At 38.9% G+C, this 27,606-nt stretch overlaps 1 protein-coding gene across 6 annotated transcripts in view; it reads left to right on the top strand.

The window, feature by feature from the left end:
* The window catches only part of LOC144001797 (regulating synaptic membrane exocytosis protein 1-like), a 68,832-nt gene extending 42,752 nt beyond the window's left edge, over positions 1-26,080 (top strand). For 3 of the 6 annotated variants that reach the window (XM_077496362.1, XM_077496364.1, XM_077496366.1), the window contains 20 exons: positions 87-202; positions 292-422; positions 2,352-2,523; positions 2,603-2,756; positions 2,994-3,047; positions 6,374-6,536; positions 7,035-7,133; positions 7,597-7,656; positions 11,522-11,611; positions 12,899-12,982; positions 16,652-16,761; positions 17,017-17,135; positions 18,056-18,216; positions 18,304-18,518; positions 20,235-20,267; positions 21,655-21,820; positions 22,541-22,653; positions 22,832-22,933; positions 23,066-23,205; positions 24,833-26,080. In XM_077496362.1, coding sequence (XP_077352488.1) covers positions 87-202; positions 292-422; positions 2,352-2,523; positions 2,603-2,756; positions 2,994-3,047; positions 6,374-6,536; positions 7,035-7,133; positions 7,597-7,656; positions 11,522-11,611; positions 12,899-12,982; positions 16,652-16,761; positions 17,017-17,135; positions 18,056-18,216; positions 18,304-18,518; positions 20,235-20,267; positions 21,655-21,820; positions 22,541-22,653; positions 22,832-22,933; positions 23,066-23,205; positions 24,833-25,051 — 2,501 coding nt within the window. In that variant the 3' untranslated portion in view covers positions 25,052-26,080. The remainder of the gene's footprint in view (positions 1-86; positions 203-291; positions 423-2,351; positions 2,524-2,602; positions 2,757-2,993; positions 3,048-6,373; positions 6,537-7,034; positions 7,134-7,596; positions 7,657-11,521; positions 11,612-12,898; positions 12,983-16,651; positions 16,762-17,016; positions 17,136-18,055; positions 18,217-18,303; positions 18,519-20,234; positions 20,268-21,654; positions 21,821-22,540; positions 22,654-22,831; positions 22,934-23,065; positions 23,206-24,832) is intronic. The other 3 variants (XM_077496365.1, XM_077496367.1, XM_077496368.1) reach the window with 2 other exon arrangements.
* Positions 26,081-27,606: the final 1,526 nt, after the last annotated feature.

The following is a 27,606-nucleotide window of genomic DNA, read 5'->3' as shown; positions in this document are numbered from 1 at the left end:
TTGCAGAAACTCTAAACGCACCATATTTTAATTTCCAACTGGAATTCTTGCGATTTGCAAATCATTTTCTTCTTTTTGCTTCATAGCAGGTTCAAGTTCATTTGAGTCCCAGAAGATGGAGAGACCGTCTATGAATCTTTTATCTCCCACCAGTCCCAGAATTATTCTAGACGCTCCACAGCTAATGCCAGGAAAACTTTCTGTGAGTGTGTTTGCACTGTATTAAGCTGTTATCTGGTTCACATGGTGAAATGTCTGGACCGAATGCGTTTGCATGTATTTGTCCTGCAGGTGAAGCTGTGGTACGACAAAGCAGGTCACCAGCTAATAGTCAATGTGCTTCAGGCGGTAGAACTTCCTCTCCGGCCTGATGGACGACCCAGAAGCCCATACGTCAAAATGTACTTTCTTCCTGATCGCAGGTACAGCTGTCACGTGTTCTTCTTTAATATCAGTGGTTCTTAACCTGGGTTGGATCGAACCTCAGGGGTTATGTGAGTCGGTCTCAGCAGAGGTCAAGACACATAGCCAACTTAAATAATTTAAGTGGGCAGACAAATATGTGCAATATGAACGGAACATATGGTGTTCCACAGGGTTCACTTGTAGGTCCTCTACTGATTTCATTGATCATTATCTGCTTGATCATATCGCAAGAAAACAGCAGTGGTTGCTTTAAAGTGCTGTATGAATATAGTTGAGTTGGGTGATGGGAGTCACCATCTGTAACTGTAAGATTTGCACTGCGAAGTTGAGCAATAGACCCTTCCAGCTGACGTCACTGCTTAGCTCCCGCTGCGACTCCCGGAGGGCAAGCCTCCCATAACAAATGAATGTAGAGAGCTTGATTTTCACTCAGCGTTTTCATTAAAAGGTGGGAAATATGTCAAGTGTCACAAAAAACGTCCCGAGTAGGACACTACATTACTGCGACTGAATGAAACTAGTCGTTTGGAGCCGCTAGCTACAAAAAAAATGGAGTTTGTTGGAGGGAAAAGTGGAAGTGGAAGCTTAAGGTATGTTGTTTTTGGTTGAAACAGTATATCAATCACTACTTTCATGGTTTAAATTGTCATTCTTTAAATCGTTTGTGTCCAGATATACTCGTCTTGCTGTATCTCGAAGTCTTCAAGCTATCTTAGCTTGCTAGCTGCGAACAAACAGAATGTGTTTACAACACATTCCTCAGCAGAGATCAAGCCTGAGTTAGTGTTAATTGTGATAATCGTGTTAAATCGTTAACTTTTTGTTCAAAATTACTTGAATACTTATGCAAAAAAAGTATGAATGATTGTTTCACTAAAGATAATATGGCACATTCATCATGTCTGCTTCGAATTTACAATCAGAGGTTTATGTTATGACCCATTGTATATGAAAAAGAGAAAAACGACCTGATATAAAATGATCTGAGCAAATCCTCGTACTTTTTGTGGGTGCAAAGAAGTTGCGTCGTAGTTTGGCGCTAGCCACCATGTTCGTCTTTCACTCCTCACTTTCTTCCGCCTAGTTTAGAATCACTGCCGGCAGCCAAAAGAATGATCTCATCTCACTTTGAGCCATAAGAGCAGGGGTCTCCAAGTTCGGTCCTCGAGAGCCCCTATCCGGCCTGTTTTCCATGTCTCCATTCTTTAGAGCGGCTGATAACGATCCTGATCATGAATCAGGTGTGTTAGTGGAGAGAAACATGGAAAACAGACTGGATAGGGGCTCTCGAGGACCGAACTTGGAGACCCCTGCATTAGAACATGCCGCGCACAAGTTCACCATAGCGTTGATCGCTGATTTATTAACTGTTTGACCTATTTTCTAGGTCACGCTGATTGTTTTCTAATTCACTCGCATTGACGCCCTGCCCTCCACCGCAAGGGGCGCACTTAAACGTGACATCACACTGGAAGGGTCTATTCTAGCCTAGCACAACTGGCATTCGAGCAAAAATAAAGGAACACTTCCTTCAGCTGCATGAAAACGGGTCAGAGTGCTTTCTGAATTCAAGGTGAATTTGTATTGATTTTGTTCACCAGCAAACAATAAAGAATAAAGAAATTCAATAAAGAAGGGTTATGTGAATGTGCACAGGAAACTGGCAGGCTTCAGTACCTCCAACAAGGTTAAGAACCACTGTTTTATATTATGAAGGGGAGATTTTTTTTAAAGTGGCCACAAAAATTATGGTTTTAAATATTACAAGTTTGGGATTTGCTTGAGTCCTTGGAATGAATTACATAACTCAATACGATACTTCCACACTTACCTTATAGGCACAGCACCCCACTCTTTTCTATCATTGTCAAAAAGGACGTTTGCCACACGCACAAAAAAAATGATTATATTTGTGTTTAAAATAGTGACAAGAGTAAACGCAGGACGAAAGCAGTGAAGAAGACGTGTGAACCCAAGTGGAACCAAACATTCCTCTACACTCACATCCATCGTCGGGATTTCCGCAACCACATGCTGGAGCTGACTGTGTGGGACCAGCCCAGGTCACCAGAGGAGGACAGCATTTTTATGGGAGAAGTAATAGACACACGCAAACTTATTTTTGAAGTTGACATATCAGAATCAGTTATTTACAATGCAATCTTTGACTTGACAGATCCTTATAGAGCTGGAGACAGCCTTGTTGGATGACAAGCCACACTGGTATCCCCTCCAAACGCACGATGTCTCATCCATACCGCTCCCCCGACCATCCCCATATCTGTCTCGTCGACATATACACGCGGACAACCCTAGCAGGAAGCTGCAGCGTGAGTATTGCGCGTCTTTTTGTTTTTAAGCTCTGTTATGTTCTGTGTGTGTTTGCATGCTTTGGGATAGAGACTTTTTTATTTTTTTTTCAACCAATCATAGCCTTTATATAACATGTACTGTACGTCACTGTTAATGTCTGCTTTTACTTCCCTCCCTTAATACCTCATGTGTACTGGAATGCGTCCATGCCTGCGCGTGTGCGTGTCTGCGTGTGTGTGCTTGTGTGTATGTAGGTTCACAGCGTGTAACAGAGCCTGAATTTGAGGGTACAGCAGTAGTTTCTAAAGGTGGGTGGGGATTGTTTTTGTACTATGCAATGTTTCCAACATTTGTTTCCGTGTAGTGATTTTTCTATGCTTATAAATGAAATGAAATATCAAGGGAAAATAATATTGAACATCAAATACAATACGCAAGTGACCATCTAACACTTTGGGGTATAAACTACAATGTTGTAGACATGCTGAAATGACTCCTGACAGAATGTTTGTTAGAATGCTATTTACCCCCCTCAAAATGACTGCATAAAATCACTTTCCATCCATCCATTTTCTTGACCGCTTATTCCTCACAAGGGTCGCGGGGGCTGCTGGCGCCTATCTCAGCTGGCTCTGGGCAGTAGGCGGGGGACACCCTGGACTGGTTGCCAACCAATCGCAGGGCAATAAAATCACTTTAATTCTGAAATAGTAATTGCCATATACTGCATTTAAGAAACATTTTAAATTATTCGACACTTCAGTTGCATATGGACTGTTTAATGAACACCCACGCCGCTTTTCTTGTGTACAAAGGCTAAATAATAATGATCAAAGTCATTGGCTATTAAAGAATATTTCTTTGCATCACTCAAAATGTTTTGAGCAGCTGACTGAAAATTGAATCACCTCGTGAATGGAACTAATACATTAATGAACCTTGTTGGGCAAATTCACAAAAAATAGTGGTATGGAATCTTAAAAATTCAGCTTGCTAAGCGAACCTTATAAACAAAGATCGGTGTGGATACAGTATTTTTATGGCAGTAATAAGATCAGAACACGACAGAATTTGTTGATGAAAACAAAATAAAAAGCAAAGGACCACACCGAAGGCTTTTCGTGATGAAAAATCTTACCATCATCCAGTCACCTTCCAACTTTTTCTGAAAAGTTCCTGTTCTTTCTCAACACCTTGGATCAACTCTTTCCCAGATGGGCTTGAGAAACAAACTGTTTTGTAAAACAAACCATCTGGTGTGTCTGGTTAGGTATAAATGGGATGGAAAAATGGAAGACCCACTCAAAGAGAAACTAGTGGGCCATTGCAAGCTTTGAGGTATTGCACTGTTGGAAATGAAGCCAGGGACCTTGGGATCAAAACAAAGCCCAGCAAGGATGCACATATGCCTTCAAGGCTGATCACTCTCTTTATGTCTATTTTTATCTTTAGATGACGTTCTGCTGCAACAACAAAGAATGATTTGTTTTATTATTTTCAAATACAAAACACAGTTATATAAAAACAAAATAAATAGCACTCTTAGGTGCTTACATAAAACATTTTCATATTCACTCCCCTCCAAAAGTATTGGAGCACAGTGGTTGATTTCTTTGGTTCTGCTGTAGACTCAACACATTTAGATTTGACATCAAAAGATGAACATATGAGACAAGAGTTCAGTTTACATCTGGATATGATTCACAACTTACTGATAATGAAACTTCACTTGGTGAGAGTATTGTGACAGATTATATATTGAGGCTATAGTGACTCTTCAGCTACATTTGCTTACTACATCAAATTGTATGCATCACATCCATACACTAATGCAGTAATGAAGTCATTATTACAATAAATACTTGGAGGAAAAGCACTTCTAGGACATAAATGTAAATATAAAACAATCAAAAGAAAAACAGTAAGATGGTAACTGAATGTCTTCTTCTACAGCTTGAAAAAGCATTTGTTAGATTAAGCCTTTTGGGGACATAAGTAGGTGACTTGATGTAGGCTGTTGTGTCGCTGTGACCTTTTTCCTGACTCTGCATCTTCCGATCTATCTGCACCCTTGCACACTTACCAGTTAAAACCAGTTAAGACAGTTGGGTCACACATTGTCACATGGGCCAGGCAGGGACGTTCCTCCCGTCTGGCCAAGATAGTATACGATTAGGAAACATTTTGGACAGATTAGACCTACTTCCGCATCTAGCAGAAAAAAATGCTCCAAAGCTGTGTACAGTACTTGATTTTTCTGGCATCCATTAAATACAGTCAGAGAATAATTATACAGTATTCTGGTCATTACTGTTAGTATATTGTGAGCATTAAAGATAAAAGGACCGGTGAAAGTTCCCTCCAAACTTTTCAGTTGGTGCCATGACCCTGATCTATATTACGCCACTGCTCAGTTCAGTTCATAGTCTGCCATTCGTACGTAACCTCGAAACAAATTAGGGTCGTAAAGCATCCGCGCGTACGTCATCAAGTAGATTAGAGAACCTTTCCCAGAAGCAGCCAGGCAAGCCCAAGCCAAGCCAGTATGACACAGATGAGCTTGCATATTTGGCATCATGAGCATACTCTTTTTTTTTTTTTTATTCACAAAGCTTTTGCCCTTCCATCACTTTGGTAAATGGTAAACTTTCTCATCGTCTCATCATTTTTTTTTTTTAATAACTTTTTACCAGCATTTTTTTTTTTTTTGGCTTATCACTGTAATTTTTGGCAAATTACAATCTGGTTAATTGTTAATTGAAAGTTTGCATCTTCTTGCGTAGCATCATTCAGTTCAGTTCAGTTCAGTACTATTATTCCTGATCTTCACTTCTTCCCTTTGCAAGTTGTTTCCAATGTGACTACGTTGTTTTAAGGTCATTCTTTACGGCTTTAACATTTTTTGGTTCATCAACAGCTGTCGTTTTCTTTGGTCTAGCTGTTCAACTTCTGTTGTAATAAAATAATACGTACTCCTGTGGCTTATTTTGTCCTCCAAAATATTGATATCTTGCCTCATCTTCATCTTTTGATGTCTTAACCAATTCATTTAGTCTACAGAACAATTAAAAGAATTATTTTTATATACCGTTTTAATACTTTGAGTGTAAATAGCATTTGACTGCGCTGTATCTTAGTAGACAGTTCTCCTCTCGTCCGACATTGACCGACCGAGGTCTCTCTGCAAGGCATCTTAATGATGGTTGTTGGCATCCCAAACGAATGATACCATTTCCGGTGATGGGGTGTGCCTCCAATTTGGAGCACCACGCCAACTCAGGCTGGTCTGCCCTAAACAAGTCTTGTTGCACCAACTGATAAGCCTTCGCGGTTAAGAGGCGGAACATCTTCTAATTCAGAGGAGTCTAGTTGCGATCATGTCAAAGCCCTGAGAATGAAATGACCCAGATAATAAGTGTAGAGTGATAAATAGCCAGGGATTTTGTATTTAAATTATGTTGATGTCACAAGGAACAGTCTACAGCATTTCCAGTTCCTAGTGCTATAATGGTCAGAGGTCACAATATTGCTGTCCACATTGTGTACGTTGTAGTAGAAAGATTTACTTTGCTTGTGAATGATGGTTTATGTGTATCCATATGCGTTTACATGCACCATCACTGCACCCCAACAGCAGAGGGTCGTGGCAGGGAGCGACAACGGGAACCCTCGTCCACCTTGGAGGTGCCCGAGCGCCAGAGAACGCCGTCACATCATATACGTTCCCGCTCAGTATCCCCCCACCGCGAGGAGCAGGGATGTATGCGGTCTCGACCAGCCAATATCCCTGCCCAGAGGTGAGAAGTCACCTGCTTTAAAGGAAGCAATGCAACACATTGATTATTTAAGAGATAACTCTTTCAAATTGATATTCCCCAAATGATAACCAATAATGTGTTTACCAAACGTTTTGCAACATTTTTCTCCAAGATCATTTCCAATAAATTCTCTGTGTACTTTTAAAACGTGTTTTTGTTCAACAAGATATCCTGATGAATGGTGATATTCAACCACATTTCCATCAGGTGCTACATTTTAATTCAATATATAGGAAAGGGACATTCTCTGGTACACGATAGCGTGTCAGAGAGGAGCAATGTTGGGAACCAGCAAACTGAGGCCCATCTTCTAATGAAATGGCCAACTACTGCAGAACTCATTGTGCTGCCAGCTCTGCTTTTACAAGTCTGAGCCAAATGAGCCCAGCCAAGAATTGTCTGCCATATTGCTTGACCACTACAGTGAAATAAGTCATTTCCGTCTTTAATTATGTATTTATTGTCTATTTTTTGCAGGAGTCTAGACGATGAGCTTTCACACTCCAGGCGTTCTCGTTCTCCGACCCGCTACTACGAATCTGCTCACCACAAGGATCAGGAATACCTGGATGACAGGTAGTTTCTTTGAATTTGCATCTGTCCTATCCTCGTCTGTTCACTTTATTGAGTTAGTTGTATTTTAGAGCGATGCTTAATTGTAGGGATGCTGGGAAGTGGCAAAACATTTGAATGTATGGAGCGTGTGAATGTCATTGATGGTGAAACGTCATTCTGTGAGTCAAGTCAAATGCTTGGTTATTATTTCATTTTATTTGCACTTTTGATAAGCAAATATCTCCTTTTCATGGTTGGTTTGGACACTGAACAGGGTTCGGTGCTGTCGCTTCCTGATTAGTTGTTGGTAAAACTGTACAGTGTAACTTGTGATTTGGGGTGCGAGTGCGTGTTCACGTCTGTGCATTTGTGTTTGTGCATATCGTCCTCTTGTTCCAATTCACTCTCTTCTCCCTTTGCTCTCCTGTTTTGGGGAATTGTTGTTGATTTCCTCATGTGTCATCCATCCCCATGGTTACCACAGTGAGGTCATCATGATCCACCAATCAATGCGAGGCAAAAGTGCTGAGTGCATCCACTTAAGGTAACTTGGTCAATCATGTCATATTCCATGCTATGTGCTTCTGGGTGTGAATTTCTGGCTCTTCCATAGTATTTCTGCAAACGTGCCTTTTAGTTATGTTGGAAAACTGAATTTAACTCAGCACACTATCCTTTTGTGGGAAGAGGTAGAATTTAGCAAACTTAAAAAGACAATAGTAACTTTCAATGCAATGTTAAGCCTAATAATAATAATAATAATAATAATAATAATAATAATAATAATAATAATAATAATAATAATAATAATAATAATAATAATAATAATAATACACGTCCGCCTCCCAGTTCTGAGGACTCCGGTTCAAGTCCAGGCTCTGGCCTTCCTGGGTGGAGTTTGCATGTTCTCCCCGTGCCCGCGTGGGTCTTCTCCGGGTACTCCGGTCTCCTCCCACATTCCAAAGACATGCATGGTAGGTTGATTGGGCGCTCTGAATTGTCCCTAGGTGTGCTTGTGAGTGTGGATGGTTGTTCGTCTCTGTGTGCCCTGCGATTGGCTGGCAACCAGTCCAGGGTGTCCCCCGCCTACTGCCCAGAGCCAGCTGAGATAGGCGCCAGCACCCCCCGCGACCCTTGTGAGGAATAAGCGGTCAAGAAAATGGATGTATGGATGGATGGATGGATAATAAGAATACAGTAGGGAATTACAGATATAATATTACATGTATGTAATATACATACATTGGTAATAGCTAAAACAGCTGTCAGGAAAGTTGGAAAAGCAGTAAAGTTAACTGCTCAGTTGTGCAAAAATGAGTGAAGGTTTTGAGAGAAAAAAAAAATCTAAACAATATGCTTGATCAAACATAAATGTAATTTGCTTGTAATGCTGCCTGTAATCCACAAGAGGACACTACAGGACACTGTAATCATCACATCCAGTCGAGATTGGCTCTGAGTTTGTGTTTTACTAGTTTTCATATTCATAAATTTTCAAAGGTCTTTTTTTTCGATGTGTCTCTTTTATACTGGATAAATATTACATTAAAAATGACCAAAGTCAATATATAAAATGTTAACCGTTCTTCAGAACATAGCAGTTTGGTCAATCATACCAAAATTTTTTGGAATGAAAAAAATTTTTAAAAATCCTCATTACAATAATATTAAAGCACTGATTCAAAAACATTAAACCTGCAGTAGTACACAAAATCTGAGTCATTGCCTATACTTTTAGTGAAGATTGTAGTGATATAAACATGCTTATTCACAGTGCAGTCATGCCTATGCTCACAGTCAAAGAGGTCAGTTGCACTTTCTGGGAACACCTTGTCTCAGTAATAGTAATATTCTTGAAATCCTTTGTGGTAACAACTGCTAGATTACATAAGAACATCAAACAGTTGTCTTTTCTGGTACTATATCTGCTTTCAATGAAAAATGCTAACTTATGTCTGCCTTTGAAAAGACTAGACTTAAATAAACATAATCACGATTAATGGATATATAGTAGTAGTACAATAACTGGCAGAACTAAGCCATAAAACCTGCCATAGTGCAAAACATTTCTAACAGTAGAAATCATCCGTCATCATCTGTGTCATTATACCATGACATACTCAACTGCATAAAATCTGTTGGCTAAACATCCCTTCTCCTGAAATCGTGTCCATTTGCTGCTTCTGTTGCTCGAATGCATGCTTAAATCAGGAGGTCATGTAGGCACAGAAAACCACTTTTATTCATATTAATCGCATGAGGGGGTAAGTATAAGGGTTTAATATGCTTCAAACAAACAAACAAACAAACAAACAAACATCAAGTATTCAAATGCATTTATAGCAGAGTTGTAGGACTTGAGTCGTCTGTCTTGACCCATTTTTAGGACTTGCGACTTGCCTTCGAAGCATATGACTCGACTTAACTTTGACTTCACTATCAAATCTACAAAGAAAGGTAAGCTATGTTAAGAAGTACACATTGTAGCTCATTGATAGCATGTCAAACATCAACTAAGTTTCATGTCAGTTAGGCGTCTATTTAAGGAGACAATAAAGTAATAGATGTAGTGACTGGTTTGGGACCATTGCGCAATGCTAGCTAATGCACATAATACAGATAGTGAGTGTAATATGACTAATCAATAAATGCTATGACTGAGAAAGATTGTATGACTTGATTCATAACTTACGGAAGTACGGAAGTACGAAGTACTTACGGAAGTAATGAATTGACTCATCTTGCTTGATGTTTGCCACAATAACTTAGGACTTGCTTGAAGCTTGAAGGTTCAGGGCCCTATTTTCGTGCCCAGCGAAAATATAGTGCAAAGTGCAGTCGAACTGCGCATGGGTGGAGTTTTTTGGAGGTATTTTGATTGAATAGCTCTGATAGAATAGGTTGTTTTGCTCCATTGTGTGCCGTTGTGGGTTGGAATGCAGCCGACTCCTGGCCAATCGAAGCAGCTCCCCTCATTCCCATTAAAATCAGGGAAGTCGAATTATTATTATTTTTTTTCGTATCACTATGTCAATGTTTTTCGCCATGTTTGTTTACCCTGCTTGTGTATTTTCGGTGGGTAGCGTACATGCGCGTAAGACAGCATACAAGTACTTTCTGTTATCAAAACACCATGATTCCTTGCGAATAGAGCATGTGCATAACACAAGCCAATGCCTCGTTCAGTAGCGGTACTTCGATACATATTTATATGACAAAAAATTAATGTTAGAAAAGGGGTCACTCAGGGGTTTTTAAAAATCCGAAAAAGAGCATATTTGGGTTTTTGTGTCTGCTTACATGGTATTTCTAAACCCAAATATTGGCAATATTTGGGGTTTGAAAAATTGAAAGTGATATTTACTGCATTTAAATGACACTCACAGATAGTTGTGCCAGCTTGGTTAAAGGGGTACAATAAACATATTTTTAACATTATAATGATAACATTTGGTAAATACATTTATTTCTGCAATGATTAAGAGGGATTGTCCCAAACTGTTGTCAAATTTATGAATGAAATACATCCACCGGAATTGCATTACACCACCTGTGCCACTAGATAGACTTGGTTTTACAGAGTCTAAAATCTTGTCTGTCTACTTTTTCTCACTAAATTGTGAGATTTCTCAAGCAGGCGCAGCATGTCTACCAAATTCACAAATACGCTAAACTAGACTTCCACCAGCACGAAAATGAAGATCATGCCCGATTTTTTTGCTGATTACTAAATGTCCTCTGGCACTTTTTTATATAAAAATAAGGTCCCCTGTCTTTTACTAGATGCCAGCAGGTCTGGCCATGTTTGCAGTGATGACATTAAATTGTGCAAAATTGATTTAATTTCTTTGTTTGAAGCATATGGCCAACTTTTGTGGGGTTACACTCATGATTTTCTCAAATCATTAGTACCTTTGTGGTACAAATACTGATTATATTATGGTTGATGAAAAATGTGAGTAACTTATTTGGAATGAGAGATTCTCACTTGGTTTTTGGTCTCTGATGAGATTCAATCTGTTCAAACTATTTTGCAATGCATGCTGTTTTTGGAAATCTTCTCTGATCATTATTAGCAAAGTAGCGTGCCTGCATGTCAAAAGCGAAGCTAAACTCTATCCTGGAATTCTTGCCCTGGTAAAACGTTCCTTCATCGCACTGTGAGTTTGCTAATTCAGGCAATTCCACCCTAAGGACATATCCAGCAACATTGTGCCCTGCAGCCAGGCATGGCTTAGTTTTCAGACTTATCATTTATTTGTGAATCCAGCCAAACTTTCTTTTTGTGTTTTTTTTTTTGGTTTTTTTTGGCCATTGTTTTTCTCTTTGTGGTTGACCTCTTGCCCTGTCTCTCCTCTCCATCCTCCTCTTCCACCATTGGATGGCATGTTGTGCTGTGATGCCTCTAGTGATCTTCAGCCTTCTCTGGACAGGGTTAGGAGTGCTAGCACCAACTGTCTGACTCCAGATAATCATGTCCCCTCACCTGAGTTGGAAAGGTACCATGCTTTGTATCCACCACCCTCCTGTCGTCATGCTGTACTCCGTATAAGCCTTTGGTGTTGCTCTATTTGCACTTTCCCCCACTTTTCAAAAATATTTTTGCTTCACCCTCAGAACACCCATGCACTCACTGTAGACCAATTTGCCTTTGTCTTAGTGTGTGCTCAAATTGACACTTTCTTCATTAAAATGATTTGGACAGTCAGATTTAATTTATCCATTAAGAGTTATACTTTTGACTGATTAAAAGACAATTGCATTTCTTGTTGCACACCTCAACATTTTCTGCTGTGATTCACTTCACCAGTCACACATTCCTAATTCTCTCTCCTGTTTACGTGGTCTTAATCCAGTGAATGCCCCTCAGTAATTTGTCAGATTATACACTCCATCATTCTAGTCCGTCAAATTTGTCTGCTTGGTGAGACTGAGTTGTGTCACTATCTTGTATTACTCTCCTAAATAATCGCTGTTCTTTGTGTCTGGTAAACTTAAAATGTGTTACTACTTGTTTATGTCATACCCATAGTAGTAGTTCCGAGTGCAGTGAAAGATGAAGAAATGTGTTTATTGTTTTAAAGTTGTTACTAAACACTAATATTCCTAAAAAATGAAATGATCTTTATATAAAATCTGATTCAGGAATAAAATATTGAAGAGGTTTTGTTAAGACTATATGTAACTGTACAATTGACCCTGAAGCAAGGAGAATACTGGGAATAGGATTGTCTCTGCTGCCATCAAGTGGTAGAAAATAAAAGCATGCAGCTTTATTTAATATTATTTTGATGTACAATAGATAAAGTAAATTATAAAATAAACGTGTTTTTTGTTGTTGCTGTTGTTGCTTTGGACGATACCGTACAGTTTTACACCACTGCAAACATCAGCTATAATAATACGCGTAGTGATTCATATCAATTCATATCTGTGTTATGAGGTGTTGAATGGGGCCTGTGAGTGTACTGTATACATGTGACCTATGCATATAAAGCATATAAACATCCGTACCTAGTTTTAGGAGCTGCACCAGTCTCACTGAGGTTTTGTACTTACCTAATGTGAATATATCAAACATTTACCTTGAGAGATAAGCATTTTTTTCCATTCTGAGCTTTGATTTGAGTTGCATCATTGATTTTTTTTATTTATTTATTTTTTTTAATACAGATTGTGTGGTAAAATCATGGTATGTGACAAACTGTCTGTTGGACCTGAAAATATTAGTGGATACTGAAATCCCTTTTTTTCAGTGGTTATTTTTTTTCCCTGTGCACACATAGAAAATCATTGTCCCATTCGTTGCCCCGGAGACGTCCTCCGAGCCCCAGGATTTTTATCCAGCATGCTTCCCCTGAAGATGACAGGTATCCTTTTGTGGACCCGTGGACCCTCTTTCTCGACACATTTGAGCTTGACTTGTCACACCACTGAGTACCAACTTAAAACATTTTATTTTGGAACTTGAGGAACGCTTTCATATACACACAGCAATGATTTTCATCAATTACACTGGGGAACACAATTTTATTGAGTTAGGTCTGACAGCAGTTTTTAAGAAATCTATTGGTGTGGAATCCAAAACTGAGCTCTTTCATGTTAAGTTTTTGAGCTATAGGGTGCCCGTTTACTTCCACAATTTGAAATAAATGTGCATTTAAATAAAACACGAAGATGGAATAGTTAAGCTTTGGAAAAAAAAAAAAAATGTTGCATAATGAAGAGCAAAAAAGAAATAGATTTTACAACAGTATTTCGTGGTTATACATTTAAATGAAAAATCAGCACTAATTCCTACTATGCTAGATTTCTTTTTGTAGATATCAATACTACTGACTTAATGGTAGCTCGACTCGAGTCCAGTCATAATCAGCACTTCTTACTACAGTCTCACTCCAACTAATCAGCAGAATTCGACTTAACTGAAGCTGTGGAGAAAAAAAAGTTGATGTGCTAGACAAAAACGGACTTCAATTTTGGAATCAGCATACCAATTTTATTTTTAATCAGCATAAAACAACAGTTTTTTTTTTCCTAATTGTTCCCCAGTGTTAATTATCACCCCACTCACTTTTTCAGCTCTTCTCTTAAACTACAAATTATGTGTTCACATCTTGTTTTATATTAGGTGCAAACAGAGGTTAAGCTGTACCTTCTGTGTGTGTGTAACACTGATGAATGTTTTTATGTTTTTGATAAGCTAGTATGGTTATCCTAACCTAACTTTTACAAAAAAGACTTATGAGTAAAAAGTGATTTTATCTTGTGTGATATGAAGCACAGATCTATCTGAATTGCCATTTTTCGATTGAATAGCTTGACTTACGCGTGCACATTTAAATCTTCACGCCAGGAAATCCTGACCAGCGTGATGTTGTGTTCTTTTACTTTTGAATTGACACTTCCTATAACAAGAGTAGCTACATTAAAAATTGACCTTTGTTTGAAGAAATACAGGATAAAATCACAAAGCATCCTTTTGCTGACTAGCTCTCGTCTCCTAAATCTCTGGTACTCTGTGGTTATGACTTTGACACAGTGACTGTGGCATACAAAGTAGAACTTGTCAGAACAACAACTCAATATACAGACAAATTCTACACAGTTTGTCACTCACATTGTGTAAAGGTTTTGATTTTGTGCATCTTTCCAGTCTCTTTATGAAGAGTGATTGCAATGGTTTGTGTTCCTGGTTGTTGATAGTGTTGACATTGTTTTGTCTTGTTGTTTCCTCCCCTTCTTAAGCTTCAGTTTGTGCTCATTTTTAACTTGCGGGAGCTTGGACTGCTTTTGGTGTGAAATCTTGCGCAGTTGTGTTCGCTTCTTGCATTGGCGTGAAAAGGCGGGGCGTTGTGGTGTTGGAGTTCTGGGAATTGCATTTGCAGCTTCTATGTGCTCAACTATTTTTTTCCCCCTAAGACCTAGTCCTCAGCAATGGCTTAGAACTCTCAACGGCATCAAGTTTGGGTGTTTGTATGTGTGAAATCCGTTTTGCTCTGTTGCGCCTCAACTTCCCTCAGTGAAATGCATTATTTTATTCAAACACACATGCAGACACACAATTGTGACTAAGTTTCTTTATATTGTATATACACAGGTATGTCAATCTCATGACGCTCATAACATCACAAATTGTCTTATTTCCATGTCATGAACATGTGAGATCAATGACAGCTCCCTAAAGGTATTTATCCTTACTTTTGTCCTCCATCTTGCTCTCTTTTATCCTCTCTTGTTCCATGCATCCATCTTTCTTTTTATTTTTCAGGTTCTTGTGTATCTCCTTGCCTCAACCGCCATCATCAGGCAGCCTCAGACTCTTTATAGACCTGAATGTCAGACAGCAGCAATGGAGAATGAGGCCAATCAGAGGCTTTAAAACTTTCTAAAAGCACTATCATCTGACTTCCTGTTCAATAACGGACACTAAAACTCTTCTGTCCACACCTCACTCATCATCCATTCATTTGTGTTCTATTCCACTTATCCCCATTAGGGTAATCAGTTAGCTGAGATTACACACAGGGGCATACCTATAGTTAATTTTTAAAGTAGTTTAAAATGAGATTACTTAAAAAAAAAAATATATATATATATATATATATATATATAGCTGTTTTTCCACCAACAAGCCCAGGAACTTTGAGTTCTGGGTAAAGGGAGTTCTTGGTTGTAAAAATCCAGCAGGGAATTTAGAATTGTGTTTCCACAGCGTCTTCGAGTTCTCTGTAATTAATTCAAATGAGTTTAATTGAGTCGATGTAAAACCAACGCCCCCAAATTTGACCAATCAGCCGTGGTCATTTCAGCCCGCCCCCTCAAAGTTCCTTCCTGGCTCAGCAAGACCCTGCTGCTGAGATAGTACTTGGATGCTCCCTGAGGAATTTAATTGCCCAAACTGAATTTTACCAAAGGAAACTGAAAAGTTCTCCAAAAGTTCCAGCGGTGGAAAAACGCCTTATATATTATTTTTCATTAGCGATGATTGGTTTCATTCTACATTAACCAAAATATATTCACTGTAGATATTAATGAACATCACTGAACGCAAGCCAGGGGTCAACAACTCCGGGCCCCAGGGGCCCCTATCCTGCATGTTTGAGCATGTGAATCAGGTGTGTTGGTGGAGGGAAACATCCAAAACCGGCAGGAAAGGGGCCCTTGAGGATCAGAGTTGTTGACCCCTATTCTTAGTGTTTTTATATCAACCTGACATGCCAAATCAAAGTCAGTTATGAATGATTACACTGCAGTATAATTTTATTTTTGCATTGTGTTTTTAAGTAGAAACAGGCTCTCTGTTTGTTTTCATCTGATATGTCAACCCTAACCTCGTTAGAATAATCTACTGTTCTGTGATTATGTGCTTAGTACCTTTCTATAGTGTGGAGTGGACATATTTCTGTTTCAGTTCATTGACGTCAAAATAGTACAGTTAGATATGCATCATCAAGAGAGCAAACAACAACAATCACATATGAAAGAGACATAAAGCTTGTTGGGTAGGTGCTCATGACATTATAGTACATATCAGGACAACGACAACAAGACAACAACGTCAAACAAACACACAAATCACACCCTAACACACCAGCCTGTCACCCAGTTGATCTATGAAAACAGTAGTGAATAACGGTAATTTTCTATTGAATATTAGAAACTCTTTGAGTTTTGTTTTCAGTACAGCATTTGCAAGGTTTTGCTAATTACTTGCAAATAGGATTGAATATTTCCACTTTCACCCACTTCCACCTTATGTGCATATGTTTCTTTATGTGTGTGCGTGTGTGTGCGTGTGTGAGTGCACCAAATTCCAAAAAACTTTTTTTGCTTCATTTGCTGACCAACCTACACCTTGCTTCTCTAATGGCTGATATGTTTTTGCCACCTTTCCCCTGATTGTTGTCGTTATTATTGTGTCTTGTTGTAAGGAAAATATATATATTTGTCATACTGTTTTTTTTTCAGTTTTTTTTTCTATCTCTTCTCAAATGATCTCTCCCTCTGTTCCCTTTTTCTTTGTTACTTAATAATAGGGGCCACCACCAAGGTGGTACACCTCTTTCCTCTTCAGTGACATCATCATCATCTCGCAAAGTGAGGCAGCTCCCCCAGCTTCCCCCCAAGAGCAACAGTGTAGAACAAGGTAAACATGAACAGGTTGATGTTTGTCTTCTTCTACCATGTGGTACATTGTTGAGTTTAGACGAGCACAGAACAATCATTTTGATTGTCATACAATTTTGAAGTACATCTGATCAGTTCTGTTTATGGAAAACAACACCAGAGATGGCAAATAAAAATAAATAAATCCAAAACCACATATCTTTCAGAATGCCAGATGTTATAGCAGAAATCCTTTCTACAAAATCTTTGTTTTAATTTGTGTTTTTTTGTCCAGCCCTGGTAGCAGAGGAGCGCGTCCGTCAACTCCAAATGAGAGTTCATTCGAACCGGATGTCAGCCGCCAGTAACTCCAGCCAGCAGGACCTGGACCGAGCACTCAAGAACAAACGGGAGGTGGGTTTCAACTTCTCTTTCACTTTCACAGTTCCAGCGTAAGTTAGGAGGAAATCCTATTAAGTCTCACTGAACCATAATTTCCAGGTACATTTAAAAGGGTTGGAATCTGAAAAGACAAATCATGCAACTGAAAAAAAACAAGACCTTAAATTTCAAAATAAATGTGGAAGCGGAAAGTGAAAATAAATTACTCAAAAGAACGACCATAGTGAATCAAAATTAAATTTGACCCGAAAAAAAAGAAAAGTTTCACAGTTCTTTTAATTTTGAATACATTTTGCGAAATTCAAGATCAACACGTGAATTTTCAGTTTAAAGTTTTTAATTTAATATAATTTTTAAAATGTTTAAATATTTTTTTCACAGTCGATAACTGGTTGGCAAACTTGCAGCAATTTCAGGAAATCCCGCTACTGGCCACGCAGAGCCCCAAAAATAATTTTAATCTGAAATGTGAGCAATTTCAGCCTGGGACTGATATACACTGATACGGTATGAGACACTGAATGTCATCTAGTAAGTACCAACATAATAAATAAAACAATCATTTATTGTAAACACAATTTCATTAAGTATTTTTGTTTTGAATAAAATGCAACAGCAAGTGTACAAAAAAGACAGTATTAAATAAAAGGCAAAAAGAAATGCACTTAAATATTGATGTTAATGAACAGAAGTACCTGAAACAAAAAAACAATAATGTTACATAAATAAAATAGTTGAATAAAGAATGAATAATTCAGTTAGAAATGATGTATAGGCTATGTGAAAATGTGCAAAGGCTAAAATTAAAATGGGTAATAAAAAAAAAATAAAAAAAAAAAATGAACAATCCACAGCTATCCATACATTTGGCTCTCTATTCGGATTTTTAAACAACTACACTGTCATCCTTCCATGATACTTTTTTTTTGCAGCTCTTCAAGGACCACAGGACGAGCAGTGAGAATGCTTCCCATAAGTCCTCAGACAGTGATGTCAGCGACGTATCAGCCATCTCTCGAACCAGCAGTGCCTCTCGGATTAGTAGCACCAGCTACATATCCATCCAGTCAGAGAGACCCAGAGGACGCTTCAGGTACGTACATTAAACATCATTTTTACGTGCGCTCATTTTGTATTTCAATGACGTGATGTGATTGATTTTGTGAAAATCGATGATCAGTCGAGCCATGCGTGCGACGGGCCGCCACATGACGAAGAGCACCAGTGTGAGTGGCGAAATCTACGGCATGGAGCATGCAGATGGCAGCCAATCGGACACCGCCCTCGGGAGCTTGGGAAGTGGGATCAAAAAGCGCCGCTCGAGCCTCAGCCAACGTGTGGTTGCCATCCTGCCATCAAGGCGTAGTCGGAGTACCTCGCAGCTCAGCCAGACAGGTCAGAGAACACCCAAAAAAAAATCATGCAAGCGCTCCCTCAGTAAAGTTTTGATTGGGAAAAAAAAAATCATGGCGCACCAATCACTGTGGCATTTTACATACCATATTCTCCGCACTATAAGGCGCACCTTAAAGCCTTCAATTTTTTCAAAAGCTGACCATGCGCCTTATAATCCAGTGTGCCTTATATATGGATCAATATTGAGCCGCAACAGGTCTTGCTGTCAAGACGCTATCGGTGACCCTGCACGATCGGTGACGCGCATGCGCAGAAGATCCCGCCATCTTGTATCGCTAGCTAATACTAATACTTTACCTCAGAGAAAATAATAAAACAGCTATTTATTCATTTTGGGAGTGAATGGAGTTGTCAGAAATCTGGTTTGTAATCTATTAATAAAGTTTGACTGACCTATCTGACTGTTTTGTTGACATTGCCTTTAGCGCAGCACCATCTAATGGATGCATAACGTAACCCCAGCCTCTACTGTAGCGCCTTATATATGGAAAAAGTTTTAAAATATGTCATACATTGAAGGTGCACCTTATAATGAGGTGCGCCTTATCGTGCGGAAAATATGGTACTAGAAAAGAGCAATATAGTAAACATTTTAAAGAATCCATATAAATGATTCTTAAAGTGATTACTATTAGAATATAATATTAGAATAATAGAGTATATTTGTACATTTTATAAATTGAAGATATTTCATCATACGGAGAGCTGTTTATAATATTTTGACTCACTCATGTAGTTAAATAGGTCAATAAAAAAATGCAAAACATATCTAGTGCAATTCGCCACCACTTTATTTGTCCACCTGTGTTCATCAAGATACACACATCACAAACTTTATATGAAAATCAAGACAGCTCCTTTACCCTTACCCAAAGCAACACTTTTGTCAGTGTCCAGCTCTGAGAGGTTTTGTGCTTATTTTTTCACTTTTTTTCTCAAGAGATTTGTCTCACTTCTGCATTGCTCTTAGCGAAACATCAAGCGAGAGTGTGACGCGAGAGGGAGGGGCAGGGGGGTTGGATGAGTAAATTGACGCCACACTGTGCCCTCAAGTTGGCCTCTCAGGCAGCATGAGCTGTGGGTGATCGGATTTTTGATCGTGGCTTTGATCAAATATTCCGATCACGTACTTTTTCACGAATATCGGCCGATTATAATCTGTGGCCGATCGATCGGAGCATCCCTAACTGCTATCCATGTAAGCGTTCCATTACAGATTATTCAAGTAGACATGACGAAGGTTGATAATGAAACTGACAAAACAACAACACATTGAATCAGTGGAGACTTATTCTATCCTTCCTGCAACCATCCATCCATTTTCTAGGATGTGGTTCAGAGTTTTGGAAAAGTTTAAATATATCCCAGCCGACGGTTAAGCGCTATTTCCCACATATAATTGGTGTACAGTGTTTTTTTTTTTTTTTTTTCGTCCACACATTATTAAACGTTTATAATTTCCTGAAAAGAACCCACTGATGATGCATGAAAGTGCGATGTCAAGAATGCATCATTAGAGCACCCAGTAATGGCCATCTTGCATGGTCAGTGACAGGTGCTTTATTCTCTTGTATGTTTGTGCTGTATCTGTTGTCTTGACCGTATTATACTATCATACATGCTAATACATTTATCTGTCTTTCCAGTACTTTGGTTTTAGTTGTTGTTCATTAGTTTTGTTATGTGTTATTTCAGAGGCGGCTGGTAAGGCGGCGGACAGACAGAAAGGTAAACAAATTAGAAAGACAGCGTAGAATGGAAAGAAAGTTACAACAATAAGAAAAATAGAATTATTCTTCAAATTAGATTTAAGATACACATGATAATACTTTACTTTACAGTATTTACCATTGAGCTGCGCAGTAGAACAAAATTATGAACCAGCTAGCTCAGCTATTAGAATGGAGAAAAATAACATTTATTTGAACACATAGGACTGCTGCATTTATAAAGAAAATTCTGACCACATATTGTGATGCAACTTCCAGCTTGTCACATCAGGAGTTGTCGCAGAGAATTACTGGCATGATTTGTTTGGCACATTTTTTGTTTGTTTATGCCAGATTCCCATATTGCACAATCCACCCATTTTTTCGGACCAACAGTGACTGGGGAGAACCAAACCCGCACGACGTGCACGAAAGCAGCAGCATGTACCACTGTGCTCCCGGTGCTTAGAATGAGATGTTTTTCTTTCTGAATATATTGGACTTTAATGTCATCCAGAAAGAGAAATTTGTCAGAGAGAGATGAAGTTTACCAGAGCTTAGTTTTGTCACTCCTCCCAGCCCTTCCTGACCTCTGTCTTCAGCACGCTTCCTTACTCCATCCTCTTCATCAACATTGCTGCGGCAGTCCAAGAAGCCGGGAAGTCGGAAATCTCCAACTTGTGATGAGAAATGCACTAATAAAATATTACAGAATTGCCATTTGGTTACATTTCTTTGATTGTGAATGAAAAAGATTAGCAATTCATTAATTACTACATAATTTTAAAAATATTAAATTTTTGTTTGCGTTTCACTGGTATGTTTTGATGACAGTGAGATATTTCCAACTTCCTGGATGTCTTAAATGCAGCAAAAGGTTTTAAGTGTGGTTCAGTTCTTAAAGAAGCCAAAAAAAAACAGTTAGCTGCATTGTTTTTGTCAATTTATTTTGTTTATTGTTCAAACAACTACCTGAATATCTGGATCAAATCTGAATAGATGGCTTTTACAAAGGGCTGAACCAATCATTTTTGGATGCTCAGTTTGTTGATTGCATGATTTCCTTTTATCTTGAAGTATCATCTTTTAAACATAAGTGAACTATTTATGCTTTACCACTTATACTAGTGCCCTTGTGGCTTATGTTGCCAAGTCCCAAGGTGTGCAAATTGGTAGATACGCTATTATTGTTGAGGTCACCATGGAGGATATTTTGGCCTGTGTTATCTGTATCCTGTTGTTATCAAGCTTGTCAGTCTTACCTTGAAAAGCAAAATCTTATCTATAAATACATTACTACTCTACATGACAATGTATGAATGCACAACATGAAAGCTGAGATAACATTTTTAAAGTCACATGCAAAACATAATGAAAACTAAAGGCATTTTTCTGGTTTGGTGCAGAGACGTCAGCAAGTAAGAAGGTGGCTAAGGCGGGCAGCAGCAGTATCCAAAGGAGCGTGGAGACGGGCATGGCTGTGGAGTATCCACGAGGAGGGTCGGCCATGAACCGTCAGGCCAGTAGAGAATCCACTGATGGCAGCATGAACAGCTACAGCTCTGAGGGAAAGTAAGTTAGAGTTGCAAGAAAAATCATTTGAACTACTTGGATTTATGCGCAAATTGGTCATACATCTGATTATCATCTAAGTCACAGCTTTGCCTTCCTTGCACAACAGAGCTCTCGGAATAGTAGAAAAGTGTCACAATCTCCTTAACAACTCATTCACTCCCAGCCATTTTCACAGGAGCAATCCCGTTCGCTCCTGGCTGTTTTACTGGATTTTGACTGATTTTGCAAGCCCCACAGAATATTGTGTTCAATTGCTATAAAAGCATGGAACGTACCAAAAGAAAGATTAAAGTCTCTTCTTTCATCAGGAAAAAAAAGTATATTTCTGTTTCCGTTTTGCAGCAATTAGCATTAGAAGAGAGCTAAGTTTCATCAGTTTTCACAAATCTATTTAAAATTATTAAATATAATTATTATTAAGTAATTTAGCTTTTTTTCTAGATGGCCCTGGTTAATCTCCTTTGCTCTGCTGCCACCTGCTGGCCGTTTGTGTAATAACTACCATTTCTGCAACCGTTCTTTGCAGTTGAGAGGCTGCATCAAAGCCTTCTGTACGCTCTAGCATAAACAAACAAACAAACAAACAAAAAAAACGTATAAATACGTCTTTGGGAAACTTACAACATTAAACAAAAACAGTGCAGTCTACTAACTAGTACTAACTCTACTACTAACTGTGTGTCTGTCTGTCTCTCTGCCTGTATTTGTATGTATCAGTCTTATCTTCTCAGGAATGAGATTGGGTGCTGACAGCCAGTTCAGTGACTTCCTAGATGGTTTAGGACCTGGTCAGCTGGTTGGCCGGCAAACACTGGCAACACCTGCAATGGGTGAGCATTACACCATTTATTTTACTTTGTTGTATTTTCCATCTACATTTAGAAACATTTCTGAGACAATTTTTGAAAAAATAAATGTGGCTAACATGGGCTATCATAAGCTAAGGATCTTACACTTTTTGATGAATGACTGTACTTACATTGATGTATGTCTTTCCCACATATGCAGGTGATGTTCAAATTGGTTTGATGGATAAGAAAGGACAGTTGGAGGTGGAGGTGATCAGGGCACGAGGCCTTACCCCCAAACCAGGCTCCAAATCCCTCCCAGGTCACCAACATTTAGTTCTTAATCCATACATTACCCTCTGCTTTGACGACCTCTCCATAATTTCTTTTTCAATTTCATCACCTCTCTATGCCTCCTTTTCTTAATCCCTGAACTCAATTGCTGCATCAACAGCTCCCTATGTCAAGGTGTACCTGCTGGATAATGGAACTTGTAAAGCCAAAAAGAAAACTAAGATTGCACGAAAGACCCTGGAGCCTCTGTACCAGCAGCATCTGCTATTTGATGAGAGTCCCCAGGGCAAGGTGCTTCAGGTAATCTCCCGCGTGTGTGTATCTACTACTGAGTGAACCATCAAAAATAGCTTCTCATTGCAGATTTTATAATCAGCAAGGCTTTACTTCATACTTATTTGCATGGAGTGAATATTTTTAAAATCATTTCTTCTTTTTTTCTCCCCCGCTCACAACAGTCACTAAGATTTTCTTTTGGACTAAGTGCTGTGGTTTGTGTTTTTTGTTTTACCTTGTCTCTTGTGTACAGTCAGATTTGTGTCTCGTTAGCATTGCCCTTCTCGCCCCTTAACTCCTTGCCTGCCCTGTGTACCACCACCACCTCTTTGTAAATAGTTATTTCAGTTACATTTACAGAAAAGAGTGCAAGAAACTAATTCAAGTGAAAGTCCAGAAAATTATAATATAAATAAATAATAATATAAAGCATGAGAGAGGTCATAGGAAGTCCATATTTGGGTCTTGACATATGTTGGGGCATGTTCAGACATGTCTGGACATGCCCTCGACCACTGGAAGTATGACATCATGGGAAGTCCATATTTGGGTATAGGGGGGCGGGGTCAAAACAGGACATGCCCGCAACCACCGGAAGTATGATGTCATAGAAAGTCCACATTTGGGTAAAGGGGGCGGGGCTTAGACTGGAAGTTGGGGTGCAGGACAGGAAGTGACATCACACCTGTCAAAAACTTTGACGAAGCAGGATTGTAAACCTTTTTCTTGCATGCATTTCAATTTGGTCCCAAATATGTATTTTGTTTTTGTAAGTAGTTATCTATTTGTTGTAATCAAGCGAAATATAATTAAGTAAAAACATACAAATGTTGTATTCCAACACTTTTTAAAATTGATTTTAACAATAAAACATAATGTCTAATATATAAATAAAAAGTTTAGTACACAAAAATACCTTTGTTTAAAAATGTGTTTTGAACAGGATAGTCTAAGGGGAATGGAATTTGATAACTCAAATCTTTTTTTTTTTTTGAGCTGAGGTCATCATGTTTCGATTTGGTCCTTCTGTTTGATCAGTTGTTGTTTTGTCTCTTCCTTTTTTTTGTTCTGTGGTTGTCTCTGTGGATGACTGATTCATGAACTTGTTCTGTTTTGGTTTGTTTAATTGTGTTGAAATTACAGTGGTACCTTGACTTATGAATGCCCCCAATTTCAGATCTTTTTTTTTTTTTTTTGTAAATTAGCCCTCAGTGTAGTTCTGAAGAAAATGAAAAGTGCAACCGGTTGTCCCATCGAAGCCCTGGTAAACGATCGAAAGTTTGTTTTTCTATCTATGCCATCAAATCTCTTAACATGTTCACAAAATGGAATTCATTCGGTAAACACAACTATATTTTCACACGACACACATAACATTCATTGAATAAACACAACTAAGCTTTTGGCTGAACACTAGCAAGCATGTACAATGTACAGAACACTGAAGAACGCAATTATAGAAATGGAAAACACTGAATCAATGAAAATGCCCACTTATCGCAGACAAACATAAAACGTCACACAAATTTTCAGGAAAAAAACCCAACTTTTTTAAACTCTTAATTCAAGGTACCACTGCATATAACGTTTTAGAATGTTCTTTCCCCTCCACCAAACTCCACTGTGGTGACTCTGCTATTCTCTCTTCTAGGTGATAGTGTGGGGGGACTATGGACGATTGGACCACAAATGTTTTATGGGTGTTGCACAGATCTTATTGGAAGATTTGGACCTATCAAGCACGGTGATTGGATGGTACAAACTCTTTCCACCATCCTCGTTGGTAGATCCCACTCTAGCTCCGCTCACGCGACTGGCGTCCCAGACATCATTGGACAGCTCAGGACCACCCCCGGGTGTTCGGTCCTAGTGACCGCGATGACGTCAAGCGTCTGAAATCCCTTAAATGACAAAATAGAAGAATAGAACTATTGGACAACAATGGAGCGAGAAGGTGGCATCAGGACAACAAGACCTCGGTCTACCAATAAAAAGCCAGACGGAGAGACAGGGAATAAGCGCGATCGAGAAAGCAGGCGGGAAAGAACTAGCCAATGGAAGCTTAGTCGGAGTCTGACAATCATTTCTCACACCTTTACTTCTTTATCTACTTGAGCCTTTTCTTTGCAAACCTTTGCCTTCCTTTGTTCCTCCAAGATGGAGATTTTCTTTCCACTTTGAGTATCAATTGTCTTTTCTCAAACTTTATTTTTGTGCACCCGATCAAAGTCCTTCACTCGACAGGAGTGCTGAAAACACTTTGGGGGAGTTGGTCAAATTTCACACTGACACACCTTCATGCAGATCAATGGCTGCATGAGACGTCCATTGGCATTGTCAAGGTGATAGTGGAAGTGTAGCTGAGCACGAGGGCTGCTATTTGGCATGGTGTAGTAATTGGAAACCTTTTTTTTATTTAAAGGAGCCAACACACACAAACGCGCGCACACAAACACTCATCCCTTGCCTTGTGAGACATGAATGCAAGCACAAGAAAAGCTCGAGTGCTTTATTATGATAGAGACAAAAAGTTTTCACTCTTTGTCTGAACAAGAGAATGAGAGGCCAAATTTATGATGTGCTTTGTATATTTTATTTTCAATATTTGTTTGTCTTTGTTTAGCCTAGAGTTCAAAATATTTGATACAAACAGTTTTTTTCTTCTTTTTTTTCAGTTTTAGAGCAATGCTTTGCTTTTGAGCAAAAGCCACATCAGGTGACATTTGTCTGAACAACCCTCGCACCCACTCCCCCCGTCTCCCACCCACCTTTTTGATTTCCACTGTAAAAGGCAGAGCAGCATGAACGCGGGATGCCGTCCTTATGCCCAGCTGCATGCATGGTTGTTTTGTTACTTTAATTTCCTTTTTTAAGTCTCTTTTTTTTTTTTTTTTTTTTTTTTTTTTTTTACAAAAATAAAACACGAGAAATTAACAGAGCATTCTTGAAAAAAAAAAGTAAAAAAAAAAAAAAAGAAAAGATAAGACGTGTGTTAGTTTCACATAATTTTAGGCCAGCTTGTATGTTGCATGTTCTTGTACAGTTTGCTTGTACTGAATATGAATACAAACCAAGAAAAGCCAAGCCATCCCCCGACTCAATAACAGGAGCGGACCAATGAGGGAGGATCGACTCCACCCAGGTCACACCTTCCACTCTGGGTCGAAATATCCATATCAGGAATTCTCCACCGTAAAAATGTCATTTGTTTCTGTTTTTCTTTCAACCCTTTGAACGACATTGCTGTTCTGTAGTACGGAGCACAGCTGCGACCCTGGTGGTGATGACGATGTAACTGGAATGTCAGTTTGTCGGGCTCCAACCCAATAGAGAATGTGAGAAAAACAGCTACATGTATATGAAGTACTTTTAAGAGTTTGAGAGAAATTATAAAGATAGAGATATATATGAATATAGAAAAAAAGTGTATCTGCCTGTCTCCAAAACACACGTGCACACCTTGTACATAGAAAATGAGAAGTTATTAACAAGAGAAATGTCAGTGACACGCAAACATTCCTGTTTTTTGTTTGTTTTGTTTTTGTTTTTTAGAGAGGAATATGCACCCTTTTCTGTTCTCAAAAGCTGCTGAGCGGCACTGAGCCACAGGGGGGCGCACTAAAAGGCCTTTCTTTTCCCACTCTAAGTTGTTCAAGCAAAAGCGTACTAGAAACAGTTGAAATATTATTTTTGATTTGTTTTCAAGGACTCCCCTCCTGTGTGTTAATTACTATTGGTCGGGAGTGGACTTCTAAAGCCAATGAAGAATCTGATTTTACAGACCTATGTTGCAAATGTTTGTGTTGAAAATGTTGGCAGTGTGGCCGACTGCCCTTTCCTTTGTCAGTATTATTCCATGAATACTGATTGTTTACAGCCCATGGCTCCCCAAACTCAAACAGCGATGAAAGACGAAGAAGTATTCACTGCAACGGTTCTTGTTTGTATAACAGATGTGGCTCTACTGACGTGTATGTTTTATATTCAAGAGTTCATTTTTATTATTTACAAATAAAAGACTGTGCGGAAGACGATACCTGCTCTTTCAAAGGAAGTGGCCTCATTATTACGGTGAAGCAGCTGTTGTGGCGACTGGGACTTGTGTCGTGGGCAAAGGTGTTACAATGCAAAGAAAGACCTGTGTGGACTTCTAAAAAGTACAACTCCTGTTCAGCTTTGTCCTGAGTCCACGTAAGGAGACATGAAGCAACACTATGCTGCAATCGAGGGACGTGGGAAGTCGAAATATTTCTCCCACTCGAATTGTCCCAGTTCCTACCTCAAAGCGTAAACAGCAAAGATGGCTGATTCCAATAAAATGTTTGTTGTTCTGGTTCACACCATCAGTGCAAATCCTCTTGTCTTACGTGAAGGTGCTTATTTATATTAAGGGGTGTCAGGCGATTACATTTTTAATTGTAATTA

Source organism: Festucalex cinctus, chromosome 14, assembly GCF_051991245.1.
Source record: "Festucalex cinctus isolate MCC-2025b chromosome 14, RoL_Fcin_1.0, whole genome shotgun sequence".
NCBI classification, from domain to species: Eukaryota; Metazoa; Chordata; class Actinopteri; order Syngnathiformes; family Syngnathidae; genus Festucalex; species Festucalex cinctus.
Note: the sequence above shows the minus strand (reverse complement) of the source record. Positions and strands in the feature narration are given on the sequence as shown.